General features: G+C 45.1%; 1 protein-coding gene across 2 annotated transcripts in view; it reads right to left on the bottom strand.

The window, feature by feature from the left end:
- ARMH4 (armadillo like helical domain containing 4) overlaps positions 1-24,922 on the bottom strand; it is a 198,349-nt gene that overhangs the window by 149,429 nt on the left and 23,998 nt on the right. For both annotated transcript variants that reach the window (XM_056547376.1, XM_056547375.1), the window contains exons 2-3: positions 14,577-15,635; positions 5,694-5,918 (exon numbers count right to left, since the gene is read on the bottom strand). In XM_056547376.1, coding sequence (XP_056403351.1) covers positions 5,694-5,918; positions 14,577-15,635 — 1,284 coding nt within the window. The remainder of the gene's footprint in view (positions 1-5,693; positions 5,919-14,576; positions 15,636-24,922) is intronic.

Genomic DNA, 24,922 nt, shown 5'->3' with positions numbered 1-24,922 from the left:
GCAGCAAGACCATCCCGCTTTGCGGCGGGCTCTGGTGAAAACCAGTAGTGACTTAGAACCGATCCACTAGCACGGTCCACGCCAATCCCTCTCTGGCACAGAGGATCCACTACCTGCCAGCCGGCATCGTGACAGTAGATCCGGCCATGGATTCCGCTGAAGTTCCTCTGCCAGTTGTCGCCGACCTCACCACGGTGGTCGCCCAGCAGTCACAACAGATAGCGCAACAAGGCCAACAGCTGTCTCAACTGACCGTGATGCTACAGCAGCTACTACCACAGCTTCAGCAATCATCTCCTCCGCCAGCTCCTGCACCTCCTCCGCAGCGAGTGGCCGCTTCTGGTCTACGACTATCCTTGCCGGATAAATTTGATGGGGACTCTAAATTCTGCCGTGGCTTTCTTTCCCAATGTTCCCTGCACTTGGAGATGATGTCGGACCAGTTCCCTACTGAAAGGTCTAAGGTGGCTTTCGTAGTCAGCCTTCTGTCTGGAAAAGCTCTGTCATGGGCCACACCACTCTGGGACCGCAATGACCCCGTCACTGCCTCTATACACTCCTTCTTCTCAGAAATTCGAAGTGTCTTTGAGGAACCTGCCCGAGCCTCTTCTGCTGAGACTGCCCTGTTGAACCTGGTCCAGGGTAATTCTTCCGTTGGCGAGTACGCCGTACAATTCCGTACTCTTGCTTCAGAATTATCCTGGAATAATGAGGCCCTCTGCGCGACCTTTAAAAAAGGCCTATCCAGAAACATTAAAGATGTTCTGGCCGCACGAGAAATCCCTGCTAACCTACATGAACTCATCCATCTTGCCACTCGCATTGACATGCGTTTTTCCGAAAGGCGTCAGGAGCTCCGCCAGGATATGGACTTTGTTCGCACAAGACGTTTTTTCTCCCCGGCTCCTCTCTCCTCTGGTCCCCTGCAATCCGTTTCTGTGCCTCCCGCCGTGGAGGATATGCAGGTCGACCGGTCTCGCCTGACACCTCAAGAGAGGACACGACGCCGCATGGAGAATCTCTGTCTGTACTGTGCCAGTACCGAACACTTCCTGAAGGATTGTCCTATCCGTCCTCCCCGCCTGGAAAGACGTACGCTGACTCCGCACAAAGGTGAGACAGTCCTTGATGTCTACTCTGCTTCTCCACGTCTTACTGTGCCTGTGCGGATATCTGCCTCTGCCTTCTCCTTCTCTACTATGGCCTTCTTGGATTCCGGATCTGCAGGAAATTTTATTTTGGCCTCTCTCGTCAACAGGTTCAACATCCCAGTGACCAGTCTCGCCAGACCCCTCTACATCAATTGTGTAAACAATGAAAGATTGGATTGTACCATACGTTTCCGCACGGAGCCCCTTCTAATGTGCATCGGACCTCATCACGAGAAGATTGAATTTTTGGTCCTCCCCAATTGCACTTCCGAAATCCTCCTTGGACTACCCTGGCTTCAACTCCATTCCCCAACCCTGGATTGGTCCACTGGGGAGATCAAGAGTTGGGGGCCCTCTTGTTTCAAGGACTGCCTAAAACCGGTTCCCAGTACCCCTTGCCGTGACTCTGTGGTTCCCCCTGTAACCGGTCTCCCTAAGGCCTATATGGACTTTGCGGATGTTTTTTGCAAAAAACAAGCTGAGACTCTACCTCCTCACAGGCCTTATGATTGTCCTATTGACCTCCTCCCGGGCACTACTCCACCCCGGGGCAGAATCTATCCTCTGTCCGCCCCAGAGACTCTTGCTATGTCGGAGTACATCCAGGAAAATTTAAAAAAAGGCTTTATCCGTAAATCCTCCTCTCCTGCCGGAGCCGGATTTTTCTTTGTGTCCAAAAAAGATGGCTCTCTACGCCCTTGCATTGACTACCGCGGTCTTAATAAAATCACGATAAAGAACCGCTACCCTCTACCCCTCATCTCTGAACTCTTTGATCGCCTCCAAGGTGCCCACATCTTTACCAAACTGGACTTAAGAGGTGCTTATAATCTCATCCGCATCAGAGAGGGGGATGAATGGAAAACGGCATTTAACACTAGAGATGGACACTTTGAGTATCTGGTCATGCCCTTTGGCCTGTGCAACGCCCCTGCCGTCTTCCAAGACTTTGTTAATGAAATTTTTCGTGATCTCTTATACTCCTGTGTTGTTGTATATCTGGACGATATCCTGATTTTTTCTGCCAATCTAGAAGAACACCGCCAGCATGTCCGTATGGTTCTTCAGAGACTTCGTGACAATCAACTTTATGCCAAGATAGAGAAATGTCTGTTTGAATGCCAATCTCTTCCTTTCCTAGGATACTTGGTCTCTGGCCAGGGACTACAAATGGATCCAGACAAACTCTCTGCCGTCTTAGATTGGCCACGCCCCTCCGGACTCCGTGCTATCCAACGTTTTTTGGGGTTCGCCAATTATTACAGGCAATTTATTCCACATTTTTCTACCGTTGTGGCCCCTATCGTGGCTTTAACCAAAAAAAATGCCAATCCCAAGTCTTGGCCTCCTCAAGCGGAAGACGCCTTTAAACGGCTCAAGTCTGCCTTTTCTTCGGCTCCCGTGCTCTCCAGACCTGACCCATCTAAACCCTTCCTATTGGAGGTTGATGCCTCCTCTGTAGGAGCTGGAGCGGTCCTTCTACAAAAAAATTCTTCCGGGCATGCTGTTACTTGTGGGTTTTTTTCTAGGACCTTCTCTCCGGCGGAGAGGAACTACTCCATCGGGGATCGAGAGCTTCTAGCCATTAAATTAGCACTTGAGGAATGGAGGCATCTGCTGGAGGGATCAAGATTTCCTGTTATTATTTACACCGATCACAAGAACCTCTCCTATCTCCAGTCTGCCCAACGGCTGAATCCTCGCCAGGCCAGGTGGTCTCTGTTCTTTGCCCGATTTAATTTTGAAATTCACTTTCGGCCTGCCGATAAGAACATTAGGGCCGATGCTCTCTCTCGTTCCTCGGATGCCTCGGAAGTCGAACTCTCTCCGCAACACATCATTCCTCCTGACTGCCTGATCTCCACTTCTCCAGCCTCCATCAGGCAAACTCCTCCAGGAAAGACCTTCGTCTCTCCACGCCAACGCCTCGGAATCCTCAAATGGGGTCACTCCTCCCATCTCGCAGGTCATACAGGCATCAAGAAATCTGTGCAACTCATCTCTCGCTTCTATTGGTGGCCGACTCTGGAGACGGATGTCGTGGACTTTGTGCGAGCCTGCACTGTCTGTGCTCGGGATAAGACTCCTCGCCAGAAGCCCGCTGGTTTTCTTCATCCTCTGCCTGTCCCCGAACAGCCTTGGTCTCTGATTGGTATGGATTTTATTACAGACCTACCCCCATCCCGTGGCAACACTGTTGTTTGGGTGGTCGTTGATCGATTCTCCAAGATGGCACATTTCATCCCTCTTCCTGGTCTTCCTTCAGCGCCTCAGTTGGCTAAACAATTTTTTGTACACATTTTTCGTCTTCACGGGTTGCCCACACAAATAGTCTCGGATAGAGGCGTCCAATTCGTGTCAAAATTCTGGAGGGCTCTCTGTAAACAACTCAAGATTAAATTAAACTTTTCTTCTGCATATCATCCTCAATCCAATGGACAAGTAGAAAGAATTAACCAGGTCTTGGGTGATTATTTACGACATTTTGTTTCCTCCCGCCAGGATGACTGGGCAGATCTTCTACCATGGGCCGAATTCTCGTATAACTTTAGAGTCTCTGAATCTTCCTCCAAATCCCCATTTTTCGTGGTGTACGGCCGTCACCCTCTTCCCCCCCTCCCTACTCCCTTGCCCTCTGGTTTGCCCGCGGTAGATGAAGTGACTCGTGATCTTTCCACCATATGGAAAGAGACCCAAGTTTCTCTTTTACAGGCTTCATCTCGCATGAAAAAGTTTGCCGATAAGAAAAGAAGAGCTCCCCCCATTTTTGCTCCCGGAGACAAGGTATGGCTCTCCGCTAAATATGTCCGCTTTCGTGTCCCCAGTTACAAACTGGGTCCACGCTATCTTGGTCCCTTCAAAGTCTTGTGCCAAATTAATCCTGTCTCTTACAAACTTCTTCTTCCTCCTTCTCTCCGTATTCCTAATGCCTTTCATGTCTCTCTTCTTAAACCACTCATCATCAACCGTTTCTCTCCCAAATTAGTTTCTCCCACTCCTGTCTCCGGTTCTTCTGACGTCTTCTCAGTGAAAGAGATACTGGCCTCCAAGACAGTGAGAGGAAAAAAGTTCTTTTTGGTGGATTGGGAGGGCTGTGGACCTGAAGAGAGATCCTTGGAACCTGAGGACAACATCCTAGACAAAAGTCTGCTCCTCAGGTTCTCAGGCTCTAAGAAGAGGGGGAGACCCAAGGGGGGGGTACTGTTACGCCGAGCGCTCCGGGTCCCCGCTCCTCCCCGGAGCGCTCGCTTCTCTCTCGCTACCGCAGCGCTCCGGGCAGCTCCACTGACCCGGTGCGCTGCGATACCGTCTCCAGCCGGGATGCGATTCGCGATGCGGGTAGCGCCCGCTCGCGATGCGCATCCCGGCTCCCGTACCTGACTCGCTCTCCGTCTGTCCTGTCCCGGCGCGCGCGGCCCCGCTCCCTAGGGCGCGCGCGCGCCGGGTCTCTGCGATTTAAAGGGCCACTGCGCCGCTGATTGGCGCAGTGGTTCCAATTAGTGTGTTCACCTGTGCACTCCCTATTTATACCTCACTTCCCCTTCACTCCCTCGCCGGATCTTGTTGCCATTGTGCCAGTGAAAGCGTTTCCTTGTGTGTTCCTAGCCTGTGTTCCAGACCTCCTGCCGTTGCCCCTGACTACGATTCTTGCTGCCTGCCCCGACCTTCTGCTACGTCCGACCTTGCTTCTGTCTACTCCCTTGTACCGCGCCTATCTTCAGCAGTCAGAGAGGTTGAGCCGTTGCTAGTGGATACGACCTGGTCACTACCGCCGCAGCAAGACCATCCCGCTTTGCGGCGGGCTCTGGTGAAAACCAGTAGTGACTTAGAACCGATCCACTAGCACGGTCCACGCCAATCCCTCTCTGGCACAGAGGATCCACTACCTGCCAGCCGGCATCGTGACAATAGGCACCATAACCAGGAAGTAACTGCAATTTATGAGCTGAATAGCCGGTGAATGGGGGCCAGAAAAAAAATCACAAACATGTCAGAGAGGTGGTAGGTGAATATACTATGGAATGGCTAGGTTTTTTTTTTTTTCTTTGCTGCATGGGATATCTTCTTTAAGCCTAAATTGCAGCCACAAGTCCAGTAAGTCAAGTCATCTCTGTCTGCTGTCACTATCTTCAGTCAAGTCAAGTCAGTTACAGTCAGTGTGGCTGCGCTAAAGTCTGTCAAGTCACTGCAAGTCCCAGCAAGCTGCAAGGTTGGTCCCCTGTGTTACTGGTTACCTCTCTGGGATCCTGACCAAGCTGTAAAGACTGTATCATCTGTCTACCTCTGTAAAAGCTACCATTATCCTTATCCTGGCCTTGGACTATTATTTGCCCTGCCTAACCTAGGACTAGCGGTGCTACCTTCGCGTGGTTACATAAGCAAACCATGCCCTGGCGTCACGAACACTAAGGGATTAACACCATCTACCCCTGGGCAACACCATCTGCCCCTACACCTCACATCTCACCCCGACACCACAGAAAGATAGATATGTGATAGATAGATAGATAGATAGATAGATAGATAGATAGAATTTTTTACCATCACTGCTGGGGACTTCACTAGCCTGAGTCTTAACAGTGGGTGATGGGCCATCATTAGTTTCATCCTCCATGTGTGGAGTAACACTATCCATTACTGTCACTCTCTCTTCATTGGTCACTTCAGGCTCCCAGGTGGTATCTTGACTTGTAACATTCATATAGATGGCAGCTGTCATCGTGACATTGCTGTTCTCACTAACATCTAAGGTCAGCTGCTGAATACCTGGCAAAATAGATGAAGAATCATGGTAAAGGTAAACATATTAGACTGGAAATCTCTTAAGAATTCTAAAATATTATAGATAATATATTGATAATATATAATAGGTAATAAACATTATAGATAATATGATGGTCTGTATTTCAGCATAAACCATGATTAAATAAGGTTTGCTTATTAAAGGAGTTGCCTAAGTGGCACACCCAGCCTATGCTTAAACTATATGGTTTTGAAGGGCTGTCATGTAATATTAGGCTCCTTTCACACTATGAGTATTCATCCGTTATTAAACGTCCGTTTTCTGTGTAAAAATGGATGAATAATAACGGATGAAGTAACGGGTGCTAACGGCTTAATAATAATGGAGGGGCAAGCTGTGCATAACTAGCTTGCCCCCTGACTGGTGAGCAGTAAGGGGTTAAGAAATATACAGGCAATGTTTTAGCCCCCACCCCCACCTGTAAAACTTGCCAGTGGCTATAGTGGTATGTCCCATGGGTGGGGGGAAGGAGTGCACCAATCAGGGGTTCAATAGTTTCCCGGGCTTTCAGGGGCCCTCCCCTGGGTATTTATAGCTGTGGTGCCTCCCTTCCCCCCTCAATCTGCCCAGGACCCAGAGTTTTGCCCTCCCTCCCTCCCTTTTTTGTATCTCTGTTTATTGTAAGTCACAGCTTGGCGGTAAGAAGACGGTGAAAGCGGGGTCAACCCGGGGTAGACCTCCACACAGGACGGTGTGGCAGCACCTCTCGGGTTGGTAAGAAGCCAATCGGTGTCTTTGTTACAGTTAAATTGTTATTTATATAAGTAATTTTATAAATAAAGCTGTGGCCGATCCCCACCCACGGAAAAGTTAAATTGTTGTTGTGTCAGTTATTATTTAATTAATTATTGTAGTAAGGGGGAGGAGTAGTTATAGCCTGCTAGGAGCTAATTGGGTCTCAACAGTCTGGGAATATTCATCCGTTAAGACCGGTTATAATATCCTTCATCAGCTGTTTTAACACCTCTGTCTACAGACCCCCACAGCTGGGACTGCTACTACTCCCATCATGGAACAGACTTGTTTCCATGATGGGAGTAGTAGTTCCCAGGCTGCGGGAGGCTGCTGGTGGCTGGGGAGGCTACATTAGTGATTGTACTACTACCCCTATCATGGAACAGACTCTGTTCCATGATGGGGGTTGTAGTACAGGGGCTGAGGGAATGATCACACCAGGTCTCACTTCTGAAGCCCGATGCGATTAGAAGTTATTAAACAGGGGAGCGGGCGGCATGCTCCACTTCCCTGCGATGTACAATGTATTTTACCTTCATTTTTAAATTCCCTGCAAGGAGCCCTGAATGGCCTGTGCTGAGGAGCCATTCAGGGCTCCCGGCTGGGTTTTCAAATAGAAGTGCTGCGCTGGGGAAAGATATATAGAATCGCTGGGGGGGTATATGTCTGGTTCCCACAGCGCTTCTATAGATATATCTTGCCCCTTGCAGGGATTTATTATATCCCCCCCCCCCCCCCCCCCGCAGTGCTATCATAAATCCCCAGCAGCAATATGAATGAAAAGTATTCTATTAGCAGCGCATCAGGCTGGCCAGATGCGCTACTGAAAGAATACTTGTCATTCATAGCGCTGCGGCATCTGTATATAGATGTGGTGCGGAGGTCAGACATATATCCATATGTCTAGCCCCCACAGCGCTTCTATAATCATATGCCTCCGCAGCGCTATGAATGAAAAGTGTTCTATCAGCAGCGCATCTTCCCGGCCAGATGCGCTGCTGATAGAATTGATAGAATACTTGTCATTCATAGCGCAGCTGCGGCATATGATTATAGAAGCGTTGTGGGGGCCAGACATATAGCGTTGTCTGGCCCCCACAGTGCATCTATGTACATATGCCACCGTAGCGCTATGAAAGACAAGTATTCTTTCAGCAGCGCATCGGGCCGGGCGGCTTCCCGTCCCAATGCGCTGCTAATAGAATAGTTTTCATTCATCGCTGCCGGGGGTTTATGATAGCGCTGCGGGGGGGGGGATATAATAATGCCCTGTGGGGGGGGGGGGGGAATATAATAATGCGCTGCGGGAGGAAATATATAAGCACTGCGGGGGGGAAGATATATATATAAGCGCTGTGGGGGGCCAGATATATAGAAGCGCTGTGGGAGCCAGACAAATACCCCCCCCCCCAGCAATTCTATATATCTTTCCCCACCGCAACGCTTCTATTTGAAAACCCCGCCGGGAGCCCTGAATGGCTCCTCAGTACCGGCCATTCAGGGCTCCTGGAGAGGAATTTAAAAATGAAAGTAAAATACATCGTACATTGCAGGGGAGTGGAGCATGCCGCCCGCTCCCCGTTTAATAACTTCTGATTGCATGGGGTCGCATTGAGACCCAGTGCGATCAATCCCTCAGCCCCTGTACTACAACCCCCATCATGGAACAGAGTCTGTTCCATGATGGGGGTAGTAGTCCAAACACCAATGTAGCCTCCCCAGCCACCGGCAGACTCCAGCAGCCGGGGAATTACTACTCCCATCATGGAAACAAGTCTGTTCCATGATGGGAGTAATAGTAGTCCCTCAGCACTGCAAGAGTCTGCTCATGTCACCTCTTCTGAGCATGCTCAGAATTAATAATGGATATTATAAAGGCTCATCCTTTTGCCATAGGCTTCAATGTTAAAAATAACGGCCGTTAATTTACCCGTTTTTTGTGACGGAAGAAAAATTAGTGCATTTGCCGTTTTTTCTTTCGTCACAACTAACGTCCATTATTCATGACGGACTATAACGGGTCATAACGGATAATCAAAAAATCCCATAGACTTGAATGGCATTTTGTAACGGCCGTTTAACACTGCTTTTCTAACAGACGTTTATAACGGATCTTTTAACGGAACAGCTTTATAGTGTGAAAGCAGCCTTACAACTTTGCAACTTTGACTAGTGTAAAGCTAAATGTCAGGGGATTCAGAAGCAGGATCCACAGAGATGAAGTCAAAATATACCGTATTTTGAAACTTTGAACCACATCTTTGGCCATTCCTGATCAATACGCTCAGAATAAGTGACATGCCACTTATTACAGTGTATTTTAACCCCTTAAGGACCAAGCCCATTTTTACCTTAAGGACCAGGCCAATTTTATTTTTGCATTTTCATTTTTTCCTCCTCGCCTTCTAAAAATCATAACTCTTTTTATATTTTCATCCACAGACGATTATGAGGGCTTGTTTTTTCCTTTAAACTGTAATTTTTTATTAGGGTTTTACATAACAAAAGAGTACAATCAAACAACATGGAAAGGGAACGACATTCCCGGTAGCAATAACCAACAAATGGCATTTCAAGGACGGAACAGCACAATGGAGCAAATCTTGATCAGACATATGAAGTCAGGCTTAACAAAATAATAATACTGAACAAAAGTATCTACAGAAGGGGGGGTGGGGGGCGGAGGAAACACCGTATGACAGACCAACAACGTAAAGAGGGAGACAAGAAGGGAAGAGGTACCAGAAAAGGAGGGAAAAGAGGGAAAAAGAGTAAAAGAGAGGAGGTCCAATCGTATGGAAGGAAAGAGAATGAAAGCCAGGGGGGTTACCTATCAGTGAATCTATCCCATAGATCCCATTTAGAGAGAAATGTGGGGATGGTGTTGTTCAAACAGGCAGTAAGAGATTCAAGAGAGCGAATCTCACGCACCCTAGCAGCCAACTCATCTCATCTTCAGACGGCAATGAGGGTTTTGGCCGCAAGGACAATGTGTAGAAAGAGTTTTAACTTTTTTTGGCCAAAGCCCTAGTTAACAAGTGTAAAAGAAAGACCATAGGGTCGAGAGGGACCACGACCCCCAAAACTGTATGAATCAACTTCTGCACCTGCACCCAATATGAAGCTATTAGTGGACAAGACCAAAATAAGTGGAATACGTCACCCAAACCCACCACACATCGAGGGCTTGTTTTTTGCGTGACCAGTTGTCCTTTGTAATGACATCACTTATTTTACCATAAAAACTTTTTATTGATACCACGTTTGCGTATATGAAACTTAAAATTTTGTATTAATTATTTTGGAATAAGCTGTGACAGATAAAAAAAAGCAGCAATTTTGGACCTTTTTTTTTTATGTTTACGCCCATAGGCGATAATTAACATTATATTTTGATAGTTCAGACATTTACGCATGTGGCAATACCAAATATGTTTATTAATTTTTTTTACATTTTTTTTAATGCTTTTTGAGGTTAAAATAAAAAAGGGACGGTTTACATTTATATTGGGGAGGGGAATTTTCAAATTTTTATACTTTAAAAAAAATGTAAATCTTTTTTTTTTTTCTTTACACTTTTTATGTACCCATAGGGAACCATTTATTGCAATCACTTGATTGCAGATACTGAACAGTGCTATGCATAGGACATAGCACTGATCAGTATTATCAGTGATCTTCTGCTCTGGTCTGACAATGATGAAGGTAAAGTGCTGATTCAATTCAGCTATTCATGTGGTCTTAGTTACATAGTTACATAGTTAGTACGGTCGAAAAAAGACATATGTCCATCAAGTTCAACCAGGGAATTAAGGGGTACCTGCATGGTGGCTGAGATATGTTAGGGCTCATTAAACAAGCGCATGAATAGGGAACAGGGTTGGCCATCTAAAGATACTTAACAAGTCTTCAGGAGTAACTTTCTTTAGGGGTGGTCTCTAGTTTAGGATTTGCCCCACAGTGAGTTACCCCTAAAGTATCTTGAGTTGCCCAGAGACCTTTTAGAGAATTTTGGTTATTTAGCCTTCCTGAAGGCTCTTACTGTAGTGAATACCATTCTAGCCCCTTAAGGACCGGAGGTTTTTCCGTTTTTGCATTTTCGTTTTTTGCTCCTTGCCTTTAAAAAATCATAACTCTTTCAAATTTACACCTAAAAATCCATATGATGGCTTATTTTTTGCGCCACCAATTCTACTTTGTAATGACGTTAGTCATTTTGCCCAAAAATCTATGGTGAAGCGGGAAAAAAAATCATTGTGCGACAAAATTGAAAAAAAAACGCTGTTTTGTAACTTTTGGGGGCTTCCGTTTCTACGTAGTACATTTTTCGGTAAAAATGACACCTGATATGTATTCTGTAGGTCCATACGATTAAAATGATACCCTACTTATATAGGTTTGATTTTGTCGGACTTCTGGAAAAAATCATAACTACATGCAGGAAAATTAATACGTTTAAAATTGTCATCTTCTGACCCCTATAACTTTTTTATTTTTCCGTGTATGGGGCGGTATGAGTGCTCATTTTTTGCGCCTTGATCTGAAGTTTTTAACGGTACCATTTTTGCATTGATAGGACTTATTGATCACTTTTTATTCATTTTTAAATGATATAAAAAGTGACCAAAAATGCACTATTTTGGACTTTGGAATTTTTTTGCGCGCACGCCATTGACCGAGCGGTTTAATTAATGATATATTTTTATAATTCGGACATTTCCGCACGCGGTGATACCACATATGTTTATTTTTATTTTTATTTACACTGTGTTTTTTTTTTTATTGGAAAAGGGGGGTGATTCAAACTTTTAATAGGGGAGGAGTTAAATGATGTTTATTCACTTTTTTTTTTCACTTTTTTTTTGCAGTGTTATAGGTCCCATAGGGACCTATAACACTGCAAACACTGATCTTCTATGTTGATCACTGGTTTCTCATAAGAAACCAGTGATCAACGATTCTGCCGGATGACTGCTCATGCCTGGATCTCAGGCACTGAGCAGTCATTCGGCGATCGGACAGCGAGGAGGCAGGTAGGGGCCCTCCCGCTGTCCTGTCAGCTGTTCGGGATGCCGCGATTAGCCGCGGCTATCCCGAACAGCCCGACTGAGCTAGCCGGGAACTTTCACTTTCACTTTTAGCCGCGCGGCTCAGCTTTGAGCGCGCGGCTAAAGGGTTAATAGCGCGCGGCGCCGCGATCGGCGCTGCGCGCTATTAGAGGCGGGTCCCGGCTTCACTATGACGCCGGGCCCGCCATGATATGACGCGGGGTTACTGTGTAACCCCGCGTTATATCAGAAGAGCAGGACCAAGGACGTACCGGTACGTCCTTGGTCCTTAAGGGGCTAGGAAGTGTAGGCTTTATACCTGGTTTCATACAGTAATCTAATATAAGATAATACTAAGGTCCTTTTAAGATGGGCCGCCTGCAGAACAATGCAGAGTGCTGATCTCATAGATCAGTGCTGGTTTTAAAAGCCTTAATAAAGCTAAATAATCCTATAGTCATGGCTGCACAAACGATTGCTGGATTGTTTATGCGTCCTTTCACCTTCATCATTGTTGGCTGCACATTCCTTGTTGCATGCATGGGATAGGCTCCATTTTGGTTTACTAATGCACGATAATGTGGGTTCTGTAATGCAGCCTACATTTCCCATGAACCCTCTGGCTTTTGCAAGGGTGTTTGATCACTACACCTGGTCATCTCATCAGGCTGCAAGTGCTGGAGATTACCCAGGTGAACTGATTATACTCATAAGTGGGTTTTGTGTCAGTTCACACAATGTGCAGTTTTCATGTGTCCTCTTACTCTAGAGCAATATTTCCATTAGGAGAAAGTGATTTAACCTATAATCACCATTGAGGTGTTTTATGAAGATCTAAAGTCTTTAGGCTCTGTTCACACAATAAAGTTTTAATGCAATATACACAAATTTTTACTGCATTTTAGCTGTTTTCGCAGCCATTTTCCAAAATCGTGGTGAAAATTAGAAAGTTTTTCTACCATATTTTGCACAACTGCGGTACAATCTCCATTATTGCCATCATTTGGGGAAAATCATAGCCAAAACAGAAAAAAAATCAGATCACATACATGTTTATAGTATGGTGATCATTAGTGTTGCTCGCGAATATTCGCAATTCGAATATTATTCGCGAATATCGCATATTCGCGAATTCGCTAATTTCGCGAATATAGCGCTATATATTCGTAATTACGAATATTCGTTTTTTTTTTTCTTTTTTTTTTTCCACAGTACACATCACAGTGATCATCCCTCTCTGCTTCCAGCTTGTGTGGTGTAAAGAAGGCTCTAATACTACTGTGTGAGACTGGCGTGCGAACATTTGCATATGCTAATTTTCGCATATGCGAATTTTCGCTTATGTTAATTTTAGTGTATGCTAATTTCCCCATATGTACATTTTCGCATACGTGAAGTTTTCGCATTTGCGAAAATAAAACGAGAATATTACGAATATGCGAATATTCGCGAATATATGACGAATATTCGTCCATATATTCGCGAATATTCGTGAATTCGAATATGGCCTATGCCGCTCAACACTAGTGATCATCCCTGCCCCACCATTTCGGAGATATAGGATTGGTAGGCCCATCTGATGATCTAAGGTCTAGCTACTCTCTCAGATGAGGACAGAATTATACAGTGTTTCGCATGAGTTGGCTGTACTAGGACAGGGAGCCTGCAAACTTAATGGCCATGTATTTGGCTAAATGCATGCCACAGCCATTAAAAGGGAACTCCAGTACATAGGTGTTTATCCCTATCCACAGAATCCTGTAGGTAGGGGATAAGTGTCTGATTGCAGGGGTCTGACCGCTGGGACCCCCCCCCCCCCCCTCCTGTGATCTCCTGTTTGGCTCCCTATGCACAGAGAAACCTCCGGATTACTGTGCACAGATTACTATCAACCACCACACAAAGCGGTGGCCAACATGCCCCTCCATGCACAGATTGGCGGACACTCCATGCATGGGGAGTGCCAGGGTGCCGGACAGGAGATTGCAGGCGGACCGACCGCTGGGCTAGGGGATAAGTACTTATGTACAGGAGTTTCCCTTTAAGTATGCCCCCCCCCCCCTATCCTACTACAGTGCACATACATCCTACACAGTACAATGTTATCTCCACCCATCTGGTGGAGTAGCTAGACCATCAGATAGGCTAACAAGTCCTATACCTCCGGAATGGGGAGGGAGCGATTACCATAAACAGGTATGTGTCTGTCTGTCTATAGATGCCACTATCTCGTTTTTCACAAAGAGACCAATGGTTTACTATAAGGCCTTGCCACTAACATTAGACATCACACACATCCTGCCTAGAGTGTTCCCTTAGTTATGAGAAAAAATTTAATTAAAAAATTCCTAAAACCTTGAATTTTCCAGCATCAGTAATGTGAAAAGAAATATCAGTAAATTCCGCCATCTCTCTCTGCTCTGTATGGTGCAGCATCAGGTTAAGCCAACACAGTAAAGAAAAACAGGAGTCTGATCTAATCTTCTTAGGCAGCCATGACTTTTACTATCTCTTGCTTGTTAATTGAATCAGTGAGCATTCCTTACGCCTTACACAAAATAATTCCCTTCCTAGCAAAATAAAGCTTAACCGTGACAGCAACGGACAGCCGGAGGGGAGTCAGAAAAATTCAAGGAAAGGTCTCTGCTTCCTCCAATAGATCTATCAGCCCAAAAACGAGCAGTGGTTGAGACTTCCATCTGCAATGCTTACTCCCTGAGCATTCACTGGAATGTGAGCCAGGTATAAGCATTATGAGATGTGACAAGGAAGTGACTTGAGACTGATGTGACATTTTCATTTTGCTATGCGTTTCCTGTTATTATTTCCTTCTCTTACCTGTATTTTCTGCAGAGAAGTCTTGACTTTGGTTCACCTCTACATTGGTCTGGGGTGTGAACATGGTAACATTAATTACTGGGGTTAATTCAACTGAATTGGTGACTCCTGGTTCGGTAACATGTGAATTTTCTGTAACATTAAAGACTGATTTGTCGTCAGACATCACAGTTATTCCAGGAGATGTCGTAAACATTGCTGCCACGGCACCTTCTTCTTGGACAAGATGGTCAGGACCTGCTGTTGTAAGCTCAGCCCTACCTACATATTTAGGACTCTGGGTTGTACCCTTTGTATCATCCCAGTCTTCTCCTAATTCTGACACCATCAGTTCTGCATTCTCATTACTTTTACTGACTATCGTTGTAAGGTTCGGGTCTGCAGGAATCTCAGTGTTGACCATAGTAGATGACTGGTCAACAAGATGAGAAGATACTGTAGAATAGTCAAGTTTGGTTTCAACAATGCTGGTCCTTGGGTTGGTTGTTAACATCTCTAAGGTGCTGATCTGAGATGAATTTTCCAAATTGCTTAGATTTAAGTCAGCATCACTCTCTTCTGTTTGGGTAAGACTTTCCTCTGTATTTTCCTTGTTGGCTTCAACTGGAGAGGCCACACTTGGGACATAATCTGTGGTGGAACCGGCTGTGGTGAGAAGCCCATTCTTACTTTGTCCAGACGGACCTGCCTCTGTAATAAGTCCAGGATTACTGACGTCTAGGCTCATTTCATCCAAAGTGTTGTTACTCAGTAGACTTGAGTTATTCTGAGGTTTTTCGGAAACTGCAATGTCTGATGAGGTCACATAAGAAGACATGTTCGTATCTTTTTCAAAGACAGACGGAGTGGGTGGAAGAATATTACCATCATATGAATTAACTGTTCCATCAAACCCTCCATTGCCTTCAGGGATATTCCGCTTAACCAGTCTCTGTAGAGAAAGGCATGTTGCATTTGGTGATAGCAGCAGGATACTACATAGCATCCCACATATATGGAAGACGAGTGACTTCTTCATGGCCGTTGATGGGACAGTTGATATACCCAGAAAGAGGAATCCTTAAAGAAATAAGGAAATATATTACTGGTTAGGTATTACAATAGGTTAAAGGGGTAGTCCAGGATTTGGTAAAGGTTAGTTTTTTTTTGTGTGCCACATTTGGCATTCTCTAGTATTGCAGCTCAGCTCCATTTAAGTGAATGGAACCAAGCTGATAAACAAGAGGGGCATCTTTTTTAATCCTGGACAACTCTCTTTAAGAAAAATAATGAATATTGTTACTGTAATATACACACTGTGAATGTTGGCTATTGATATGGCAATATAATATACTGCAGGGTGTGTAACAGGCACACTGTGTGAAAAAAGTCATAAGAGAAGGGATTCCAACAAATGTTTGCCAAAGGTAGCGTTCTTAATGTGAGGACAGTATGCAAAGACCATAGGTCAATATGAAAAAAGTATTTTACAAGGAGGCGTGTGAATTAAATCTCTGATACAGCTTATGCATTTTTATTATGTATGAAGTTAAGAAATCTGTCCAGAAGACTGAATGAACTCCACAGCCACACCTTGCCATTGACATACCTTGTACACGTCCACTGGTATACACTGTTTCTAGCTTCTGATCAAGCTAGCTCTGTGGTCTCCAAAATGTGGCTCTACAGCTGTTGCACAACTACAACTCCCAGCATGTCCAGATAGCCAACAGCTGTAACATTATGCAACATCTGGAGGCCCACAGTTTGGAGACCACATTTCCTCTAAAATTGTCTGAGTGACATCAACCTTTTACTAGAATCCAGCCTGACCAGTCTCTATTTAGAACATATGCTACCCCCAAGGAATATACCAAATACACAATGCTCACTTTAACACCAAACCAAGAAGTACCGGGTTGGGAGGGGGGGGGGATTAATTATATTGATGCAGGGTGCATAGAGTTAACCTTTAAAAAAATAATTACACATGAAGTGTAATACATGGCAAGGTCAGAAGACTGACCTTTTTCCACTCTAGTCTATGAGAACCAATCAAGCTCTCATGGGGGCTTTACAATAAGATGCACCCACCTTTCAAGTGTAACACCCCTGGTGATTAGTCGGTTATGGAGGGATTGGTTACTAAAGCTCTGGTGATCAGCTCAGCTTCTGCAGATATTAGGCAATACACAACGCACATTCACAGTGTCACTCCAACACCATGGTTTACTTTTGGTCATGGCTCTCCATTCTCGCAAAATGTGGAGGCCCCAAGCAAGAATCCCCAAGCCCTGTCCAAATGTCCTGCGAAGACATGTGATCAGGGCTTGCTCTGAGCAGGCGACCTATTTAAGGGGATCTCACGATCTGAAAATATGTTCAGGGAAATACATCAGCATCCTGTTAAAAACAGATATCAGCATATACTATGGCACACTGTCAATGGGTCCACTGAGTTTAAAGTGTCCTTGTAACGGAGACAATTTCAAACGTTTTGATGGGGTGTTCAGAACCCCACAGATCTATAGATATACCTGGAAGAAGTGCGTGGCGGAGCACTTCACTCTCTGGCTTGCTGCAATCTCACTGTACGAGATAAGCTTCATTACAAGTCTATAATGGTAACAAAGAAAAGGGGGTCCGGCAACTCACAGTTAGACGCTAGACGAAGTGCTTTTGCACGAAATCAACTGGTTAATCGCCTCCTGAGCTTCCCGCACTTACCTCTGCCCCATGGACGGACTTCAAGCCGATTAGCAGCTAGCGTCTAACTGTGAGTTGCCGGACCCCCTTTTCTTTGTTACCATTATTGTCTCGTTTGCATTGGTTCTGTCCTGGCACCACTGTCACGCAGGACATTTAGAATGTACATGGACTACCACTATAGTCCGCTATTTGTGGGACCTCTATAATAAACATTTTTGCATTTTTTAATATACCGTTAGGTGCCACTGCCACTATCTGTTTCTTCTTTACATTCATTACAAGTCTATAGAGCCCATCTCATGCTGCGTGACGGAGACTCATTGAAGTGCTTTTCCCGGCTAAATCTACAGATCGTGGGGGTCTAAACATTTAGACCACAACTGATCAAAACTTTTGACACGTCTCTGGGAATGGGCCAGATAATGTGCAGGTAGCGCAAAACATATGTCGTTCTTACTGAAAGCACCGACTGTATGTACCCCAATGGATGGATGTCTGAATAATTTCCTATTAGAAGAAAAATGGTGAGTGCAGCCTTATTCTTATCTACTATTGCATAAATGTCACTTGGATGAACTCTGGGCTTAAACACAGTGCCTGTTTACCTTAAAGGGGTTATCCAGGAAAAAAAACTTTTTTTTATATATCAACTGGCTCCAGAGAGTTAAACAGATTTGTAAATTACTTCTATTAAAAAATCTTAATCCTTTGAGTACTTATGAGCTTCTGAAGTTAAGGTTGTTCTTTTCTGTCTAAGTGCTCTCTGATCACACGTGTCTCAGGAACCGCCCAGTTTAGAAGAGGTTTGCTATGGGGATTTGCTTCTAAATTGGGCGGTTCCCGAGACACGTGTCATCAGAGAGCACTTAGACAGAAAAGAACAACCTTAACTTCAGAAGCTCATAAGTACTGAAAGGATTAAGATTTTTTAATAGAAGTAACTTACAAATCTGTTTAACTTTGTGGAGCCGGTTTATATATATATATATATATATATATATATATATATATATATATATAAAAGTTTTTTCCTGGATAACCCCTTTAACCATACACCTGAGAAAGCTTGGGCATCCAGACGTAAGCCAGAACTTGGTAGTGCCAGTTTTGAACTTCTTGTGCATGTAAAAGTATGCCACAGTATATGTTGACACATATATTGTCAGAACATAGTCAACTAGTGTCTATGTTTAGTCCATTTTTCCCGAGTATGTTTACTTGGACGAAGTTGATGGACGAAGAAGCATAATTTGCTGTTCTTCTGACTCCTACAAAGTAAACATATATGTAAAGAAAATAAACAAAACGTATCACTTGTTTACTATGTACATTGCAGAGTACGCTGGTATGACAGCTAATATATACCCCGATTGTATTGTCCAATCCTAATGTGAACAGCCCCTAACTACATCCATACATGTTTATTGTTTACACCGACAAATGTTACAATAAAACGATTGCGAGGAAATCTCTACAAAGACGAGTAACAATTGGCACGGAAGGTGTTGAGGATATTATGGGGGAGATTTATCAAAACCTGTGCAAAGAAAAAGTTGCCCAGTTGCCCATAGCAACCAATCAGATCGCTTCTTTCATTTTGCAGAGGCCTTGTTAAAAATGAAAGAAGCGATCTGATTGGTTGCTATGGGCAACTGGGCAACTTTTCCTCTGGCCAGGTTTTGATAAATCTCCCCCATTGGCCCTCATTTACTATTCTAAACCCGACTTGTTTTGTCGGGATTTTTGGCGCATTTTTGTCTGCGACATGTCGCAGACATCGTGCGCCAGTCTGCGACACGATGCAACATTTTTACTCGACGGACCTGATGTGGATTCTCCCAAACCCGAAAAAGGGGCGTAACCCGACATTTCTGAGCTTTCCCACGTATTTATAAAGGTTTCCAACCCGAATTTGTTGAATTGTTGTGGATTTTTTCCCAACAACTCAGAGGAGTTGGAAACCAAAACCAACAAAACCCACGTGCGACAAACAGGATGCGACATAATAATAAATACCAGGGGAAAAAAGCAGACGGGTAAGAAAGCAAGATAGACTTACAACCCGATTTTCTAAGTACTGTATTTTTCGTCCTATAGGACGCACCGGCGTATAAGACGCACCCAATTTTTAGGGGCAAAATCTAAAAAAATAAAGATTTTGAACCCAATAGTGGTCTTCAACCTGCGGACCTCCAGATGTTGCAAAACTACAACTCCCAGCATGCCCGAACAGCCGTTGGCTGTCCGGGCATGCTGGGAGTTGTAGTTTTGCAACATCTGGAGGTCCGAAGATTGAAGACCACTGCATAGGAGGTAATACTCACGTGTCCCCGCCGCTCAGGACCCGTCACCGCTGCCCTGGATGTCGCTCCATCGCTGTCGCCGTGTCCCCGTCGCTCTGGAACGTCTCTGCTGCCGGCCGGGTATCCTCGCTCTCCGTCGCCGCCATCAGGTCGTTACGCACGCCGACGCACGTACGTGACAACGTGATGACGAGGAAGGAGAGCGCCGGCCATACAGGGGATCCCTGAACGGAGAAGACACCGAGGAGGCAGGTAAGGTCCCTCCCGGTGTCCTGTAAGCACTAACCCGGCTATTCAGTCGGGCTGTTCGGGACCGCTGAGGTGAAATCGCGGCGGTCCCGAACAGCCCGACTGAACAGCCGGGTTAGTGTCACTTTCCCTTCAGACGCGGCGGTCAGCTTTGATCGCCGCGTCTGAAGGGTTAATACAGGGCATCACCGCGATCGGTGATGTCCTGTATTAGCCGCGGGTCCCGGCCATCGATGGCCGCAGGGACCGCCGCGATAGGGGTGTATTCGCCGTATAAGACGCACCGACTTTTTCCCCCCAGTTTTGGGGAAGAAAAAGTGCGTCTTATACGGCGAAAAATACGGTAAATGAGGGCCATTATGTCTGACATGGTACGAGTAACGAAACATCTCCCACATGAGATCTCTAAAGACAGAAGACGTCATCTCAGGAGACTCCTCAAGTCTGAAGCAACAAAAGCAATAAACCACTTCCTCCAGGCACAACAAAAAGAAAAGAAAAAAGAAACCTGTTTGAATCCATTATCGCATACACATCTACTATAACTCCTATTTTCTATCATACACTTTAATATACTGTGATCAGATTTTTTTAGACTCCAGGAACAAAAAGGTCCTCACATTTTGTAAACAATACGTAATGCATCAAGCATGGAGCGCTGGGTGAATCTGATGCGCTGCTGTCTGAGGGTTACCATGGAGATGCTATCATCCTACTGATGAACGATGACCCACAATGCAATGCTTTAAAACACCCCCTGTGACTGGCATACAGTGGCACTGCAGTCAGAAAGGACTATGCTTGGTCTTGCAAACAGGACTGCAATGCAGTAAATGCTGACAATGGAGAGCATTAACCTGTTTGGTGCCAGATGCCCCGTGCACATAGACTGGTAGATAAAGTGGCAGATGATCGGGGAGAGTCTCACGCTCTACAGGCCTTAAAAGAAATGACAATAATATTTCTGCAGAAATGGATCGAATGAATAAGGCAGAAAGAGAAAAAGTGTCACGACGTGCGACGGTGTTATGTGTTATCACATCATTCAGCTTGTACTTGTAAAACCCATATGAAAGTTTATTGTCTGTAACATTTATATTAGCAAAGCTTTCCTGCGATCTCAGGAGCCGTATTATGTGTACTAGGAATGTATTATGTTCACACAGCCAAATTTCGGAGTTAAATCCAGCAGAAAAATTCCACCCGGAAATTTCGTTTCCCATTGTTTTCACTGCCACTCTACTGCACCGTGCACACAGCAGAATTTTCTGCTAAATTTCCAATTTCAGACTCGACACATTCAGCCAATCACAGCTTTCATTTTTGCTTGTTAAAGGGGTTATCCAGGAAAAAACTTTTATATATATATATATATATATATATATATATATATATATCAACTGGCTCGAGAAAGTTAAACAGATTTGTAAATTACTTCTATTAAAAAAATCTTAATCCTTTCAGTACTTATGAGCTTCTGAAGTTAAGGTTGTTCTTTTCTGTCAAAGTGCTCTCTGATGACACATGTCTCGGGAACCGCCCAGTTTAGAAGCAAATCCCCATAGCAAACCTCTTCTAAACTGGGTGGTTCCCAAGACAGGTGTCATCAGAGAGCACTTAAGACAGAAAAGAACAACCTTAACTTCAGAAGCTCATAAGTACTGAAAGGATTAAGATTTTTTTAATAGAAGTAATTTAGAAATCTGTTTACATTTTCTGGAGCCAGTTGATATATTAAAAAAATGTTTTTTCCTGGAATACCCCTTTAAGACTGAAAGTTTAGCTGTGATTGGTTGTTATGAGCATGTTAGTTCTTTCAGCGGAATCCGCTCGGAAATGTATTGCCATTTATGGAGAGGGTGTATTTCCAAGCGGTTCTGGCCTGCTGTATGCGGAATGTCTGCTGGAAATTTTCCGAATCGACATTCTGCAAATATTTTGACATGTGAACATGGCTTTACACTTACTTTACCATGATAATAGATTATGTATAATGTAGCATGTTCTGCAAGAAAAAGTTAGTGGGCTTATAAGGTATGGCAGGATTTCTGCTTTATCAGAGTTTCCCTTTTACTTTTATGCGACATACATGCGGTTATGCTACAGTTTATGCTACAGACCCCTGTTAGGCCCCTTTCAGATATATCCAGCAGGCATATTCCTCTGGTGCTGTATGGAATCACTCAAGAAAAACTGATAGCAGAAATGATCTCATTCATTTGAATGGGACAGTTCACATTCATCCAGCGCTTTAATTTGGATGCTAAATCTTTCTGCGTCTCCCCGTCCGGCCTAAACAAATAATCGCCGCCGGATCCTAGACAACTGATGACAACTGATGCACTTTGTCATCAGTTGTGACATTACTTGCAGACAGTTTTAGGCTGTAGGTACTTGGCTTCAGAGGAACCCAGCTCACGGCGCTGATCGACCAGACAGAATGATATGCTTAAAAGAGGATTTATTGACCAGAATGCAATGCGTTTCGCTGCGCATGCGCAGCGAAACGCGTTGCTTTCTGGTCAATAAATCCTCTTTTAAGCATATCTTCCTGTCTGGTCGATCAGCGCCGTGAGCCGGGTTCCTCTGAAGCCAAGTACCTACTACCACTTATACTCCGGAGGGCAGCAGACGACCATCTTCTACATACCTATCCCATTGTTGTGTATGTGCTTACACAACCACCCAGGGTGAGCAGTTCTAATATATATATATATTTAGCCCCCTGGGTCCAACAATATTATTCTATGGATCGCTTACTTCCTTGTCTCTAGAGTTTTAGGCTGTGTCCACTAACGGCTTGTTCACATATGTCCGGCGTCAGTCAACTTCACCCTCTTAAAAACACCGGAGGGAAACTGATGCTAGAACTGATCACATTCATTTGAATGGGAGAGTTCATAATCATTCGGCATCTAAGTTCGGACGCCGGATGGTTAGACTTGTCGTACCAGCACCGGACAGGGGAACACATCTTGCTGCATTCCCCCGTTAGAAATAATGGATGCTGGAAGCTAAACAACTGATGACAACTGATACATGTTGTCATCAGTCATAGCATCTGTTGTTTTGAGTTTTAGGCTGGGTTCACGCCAGACATATGTGAACCCAGCCGAAAGGGCAAAACGGGTGACAGTGTGTGACTGCTAGAGCGGTGCGAGACAAGCAGTGTGGCGTCTCATGCGTTGAAAACATTAGTTGCCCTAAAACAGTTGTCTCCAAATTGTGGACCCCCAGCTTTTGAAAAACTACAACCCCCAACATGCCCAGACAGCCATCAGGTGTCCGTGCATGCTGGAAGTTGTAGTTTTGCAACAGCTGGAGGAACGCAGTTTAGAGCCTGCTGCCATATGAACTGTGCAACAGAATCGCAATATCAGTAGGACTCTGCTGGTGCACAATCTCTGTGCAGATTCTGCACAGAAATTCCATTGTGTGAAAATAGCCTAAGTGACCATCCTTCCTGCTCCTTCTGCCGGCTGTAAAATGGAGTCAAAGGCCGGCATTTATCATTGTAGGTGTAAGTGAAGCATTTATCTTTGTAGGTGTAAGTGATGCTGTTACGCCGAGCGCTCCGGATCCCTGCTCCTCCCCGGAGCGCTCACGGCGTCTCTCTCCCTGCAGCGCCCCGGTCGGTCCCGCTGACCGGGAGCGCTGCACTGACATGGCCGTCGGGGATGCGATTCGCACAGCGGGACGCAACCGCTCGCGAATCGCATCCCAAGTCACTTACCCGTCCCGGTCCCCTGCTGTCATGTGCTGGCACGCGCGGCTCCGCTCTCTAGGGCGCGCGCGCGCCGGCTCTCTGAGACTTAAAGGGCCAGTGCACCAATGATTGGTGCCTGGCCCAATTAGCTTAATTGGCTTCCACCTGCTCCCTGGCTATATCTGCTCACTGCCCCTGCACTCCCTTGCCGGATCTTGTTGCCTTGTGCCAGTGAAAGCGTTTAGTGTTGTCCAAGCCTGTGTTACCTGAACTCTTGCTATCCATCTTGACTACGAACCTTGCCGCCTGCCCCGACCTTCTGCTACGTCTGACCTTGCCTCTGCCTAGTCCTTCTGTCCCACGCCTTCTCAGCAGTCAGCGAGGTTGAGCCGTTGCTAGTGGATACGACCTGGTTGCTACTGCCGCAGCAAGACCATCCCGCTTTGCGGCGGGCTCTGGTGAATACCAGTAGCCTCTTAGAACCGGTCCACCAGCACGGTCCACGCCAATCCCTCGCTGACACAGCGGATCCACAACCTGTAGCCGAATCGTGACAGAAGCATTTTTCTACACCTTTTTTTTTGTGTGCTGGTAATGTGTAGGAGCACAATATTTATTAAATGTTTACAGAGAATTTGATAAATTTTGTGCAGGTCACATTTTCTGAAATTTCTTTCTTCACATACACCAAAAAGTCTGGGCTGGGTGTAGTTTTAGAGACTTTTAAGTGGCTTTGCGCCTTTTGTGCACCTTTTCACAAAAAGGTGCGGTTCATAAAACCTAAAACCCTTCCATATCATGTGTATTGCCAAAATCAGTGGATTGCAACTCAAAATTAGCAGAAATGTGTAAACCAAAAGGCACAAAAAAAGGCGCAAATAAACCCTGTTTGCGCCTTTTTTGCACCTTTTCTAGACACAAAAAACAGCCTAAAGACAATGATAAATGTCAGCCAAAGTGCAAAGGGCTTTGTACAGTAGACTCGAGGTGATGTTACCGAGAATGTGAGGAAGAATATAAAGCCATCTCCGCTGTTTGCTGTGTATGGCAGTTCAGTAAGGTCCGTCACGTTGAACCATGCTGCGGCGCCCCATGAAACCAGATGTTGCCTTGTAATCCAGAAGGTTATACACCTTGCCTCAACCCAGTGCCTTCAGGCCCCTGATTCAGGCTTTTTAAACTCTACTTCATAGGTTTTATTATTTAATATTTTATTTAAATCTTAACAATACATGTCATGCATATAAGTCATATACAATCTTCATCTTCGAATACAAGACCCCCAACCTCACCCACCCTTCCCTCTCCCTCCCCACAGCAGATAATTTATTAATAAATAAAATTAAAAAAAATGCAGTCCCCCAAATCCCCTAAGACTCATTCACATTTCCCATTCCTTC

This window comes from Hyla sarda, chromosome 11, assembly GCF_029499605.1.
Source record: "Hyla sarda isolate aHylSar1 chromosome 11, aHylSar1.hap1, whole genome shotgun sequence".
Taxonomy (NCBI): Eukaryota; Metazoa; Chordata; class Amphibia; order Anura; family Hylidae; genus Hyla; species Hyla sarda.
This window is presented reverse-complemented; position numbering and strand designations above follow the sequence as displayed.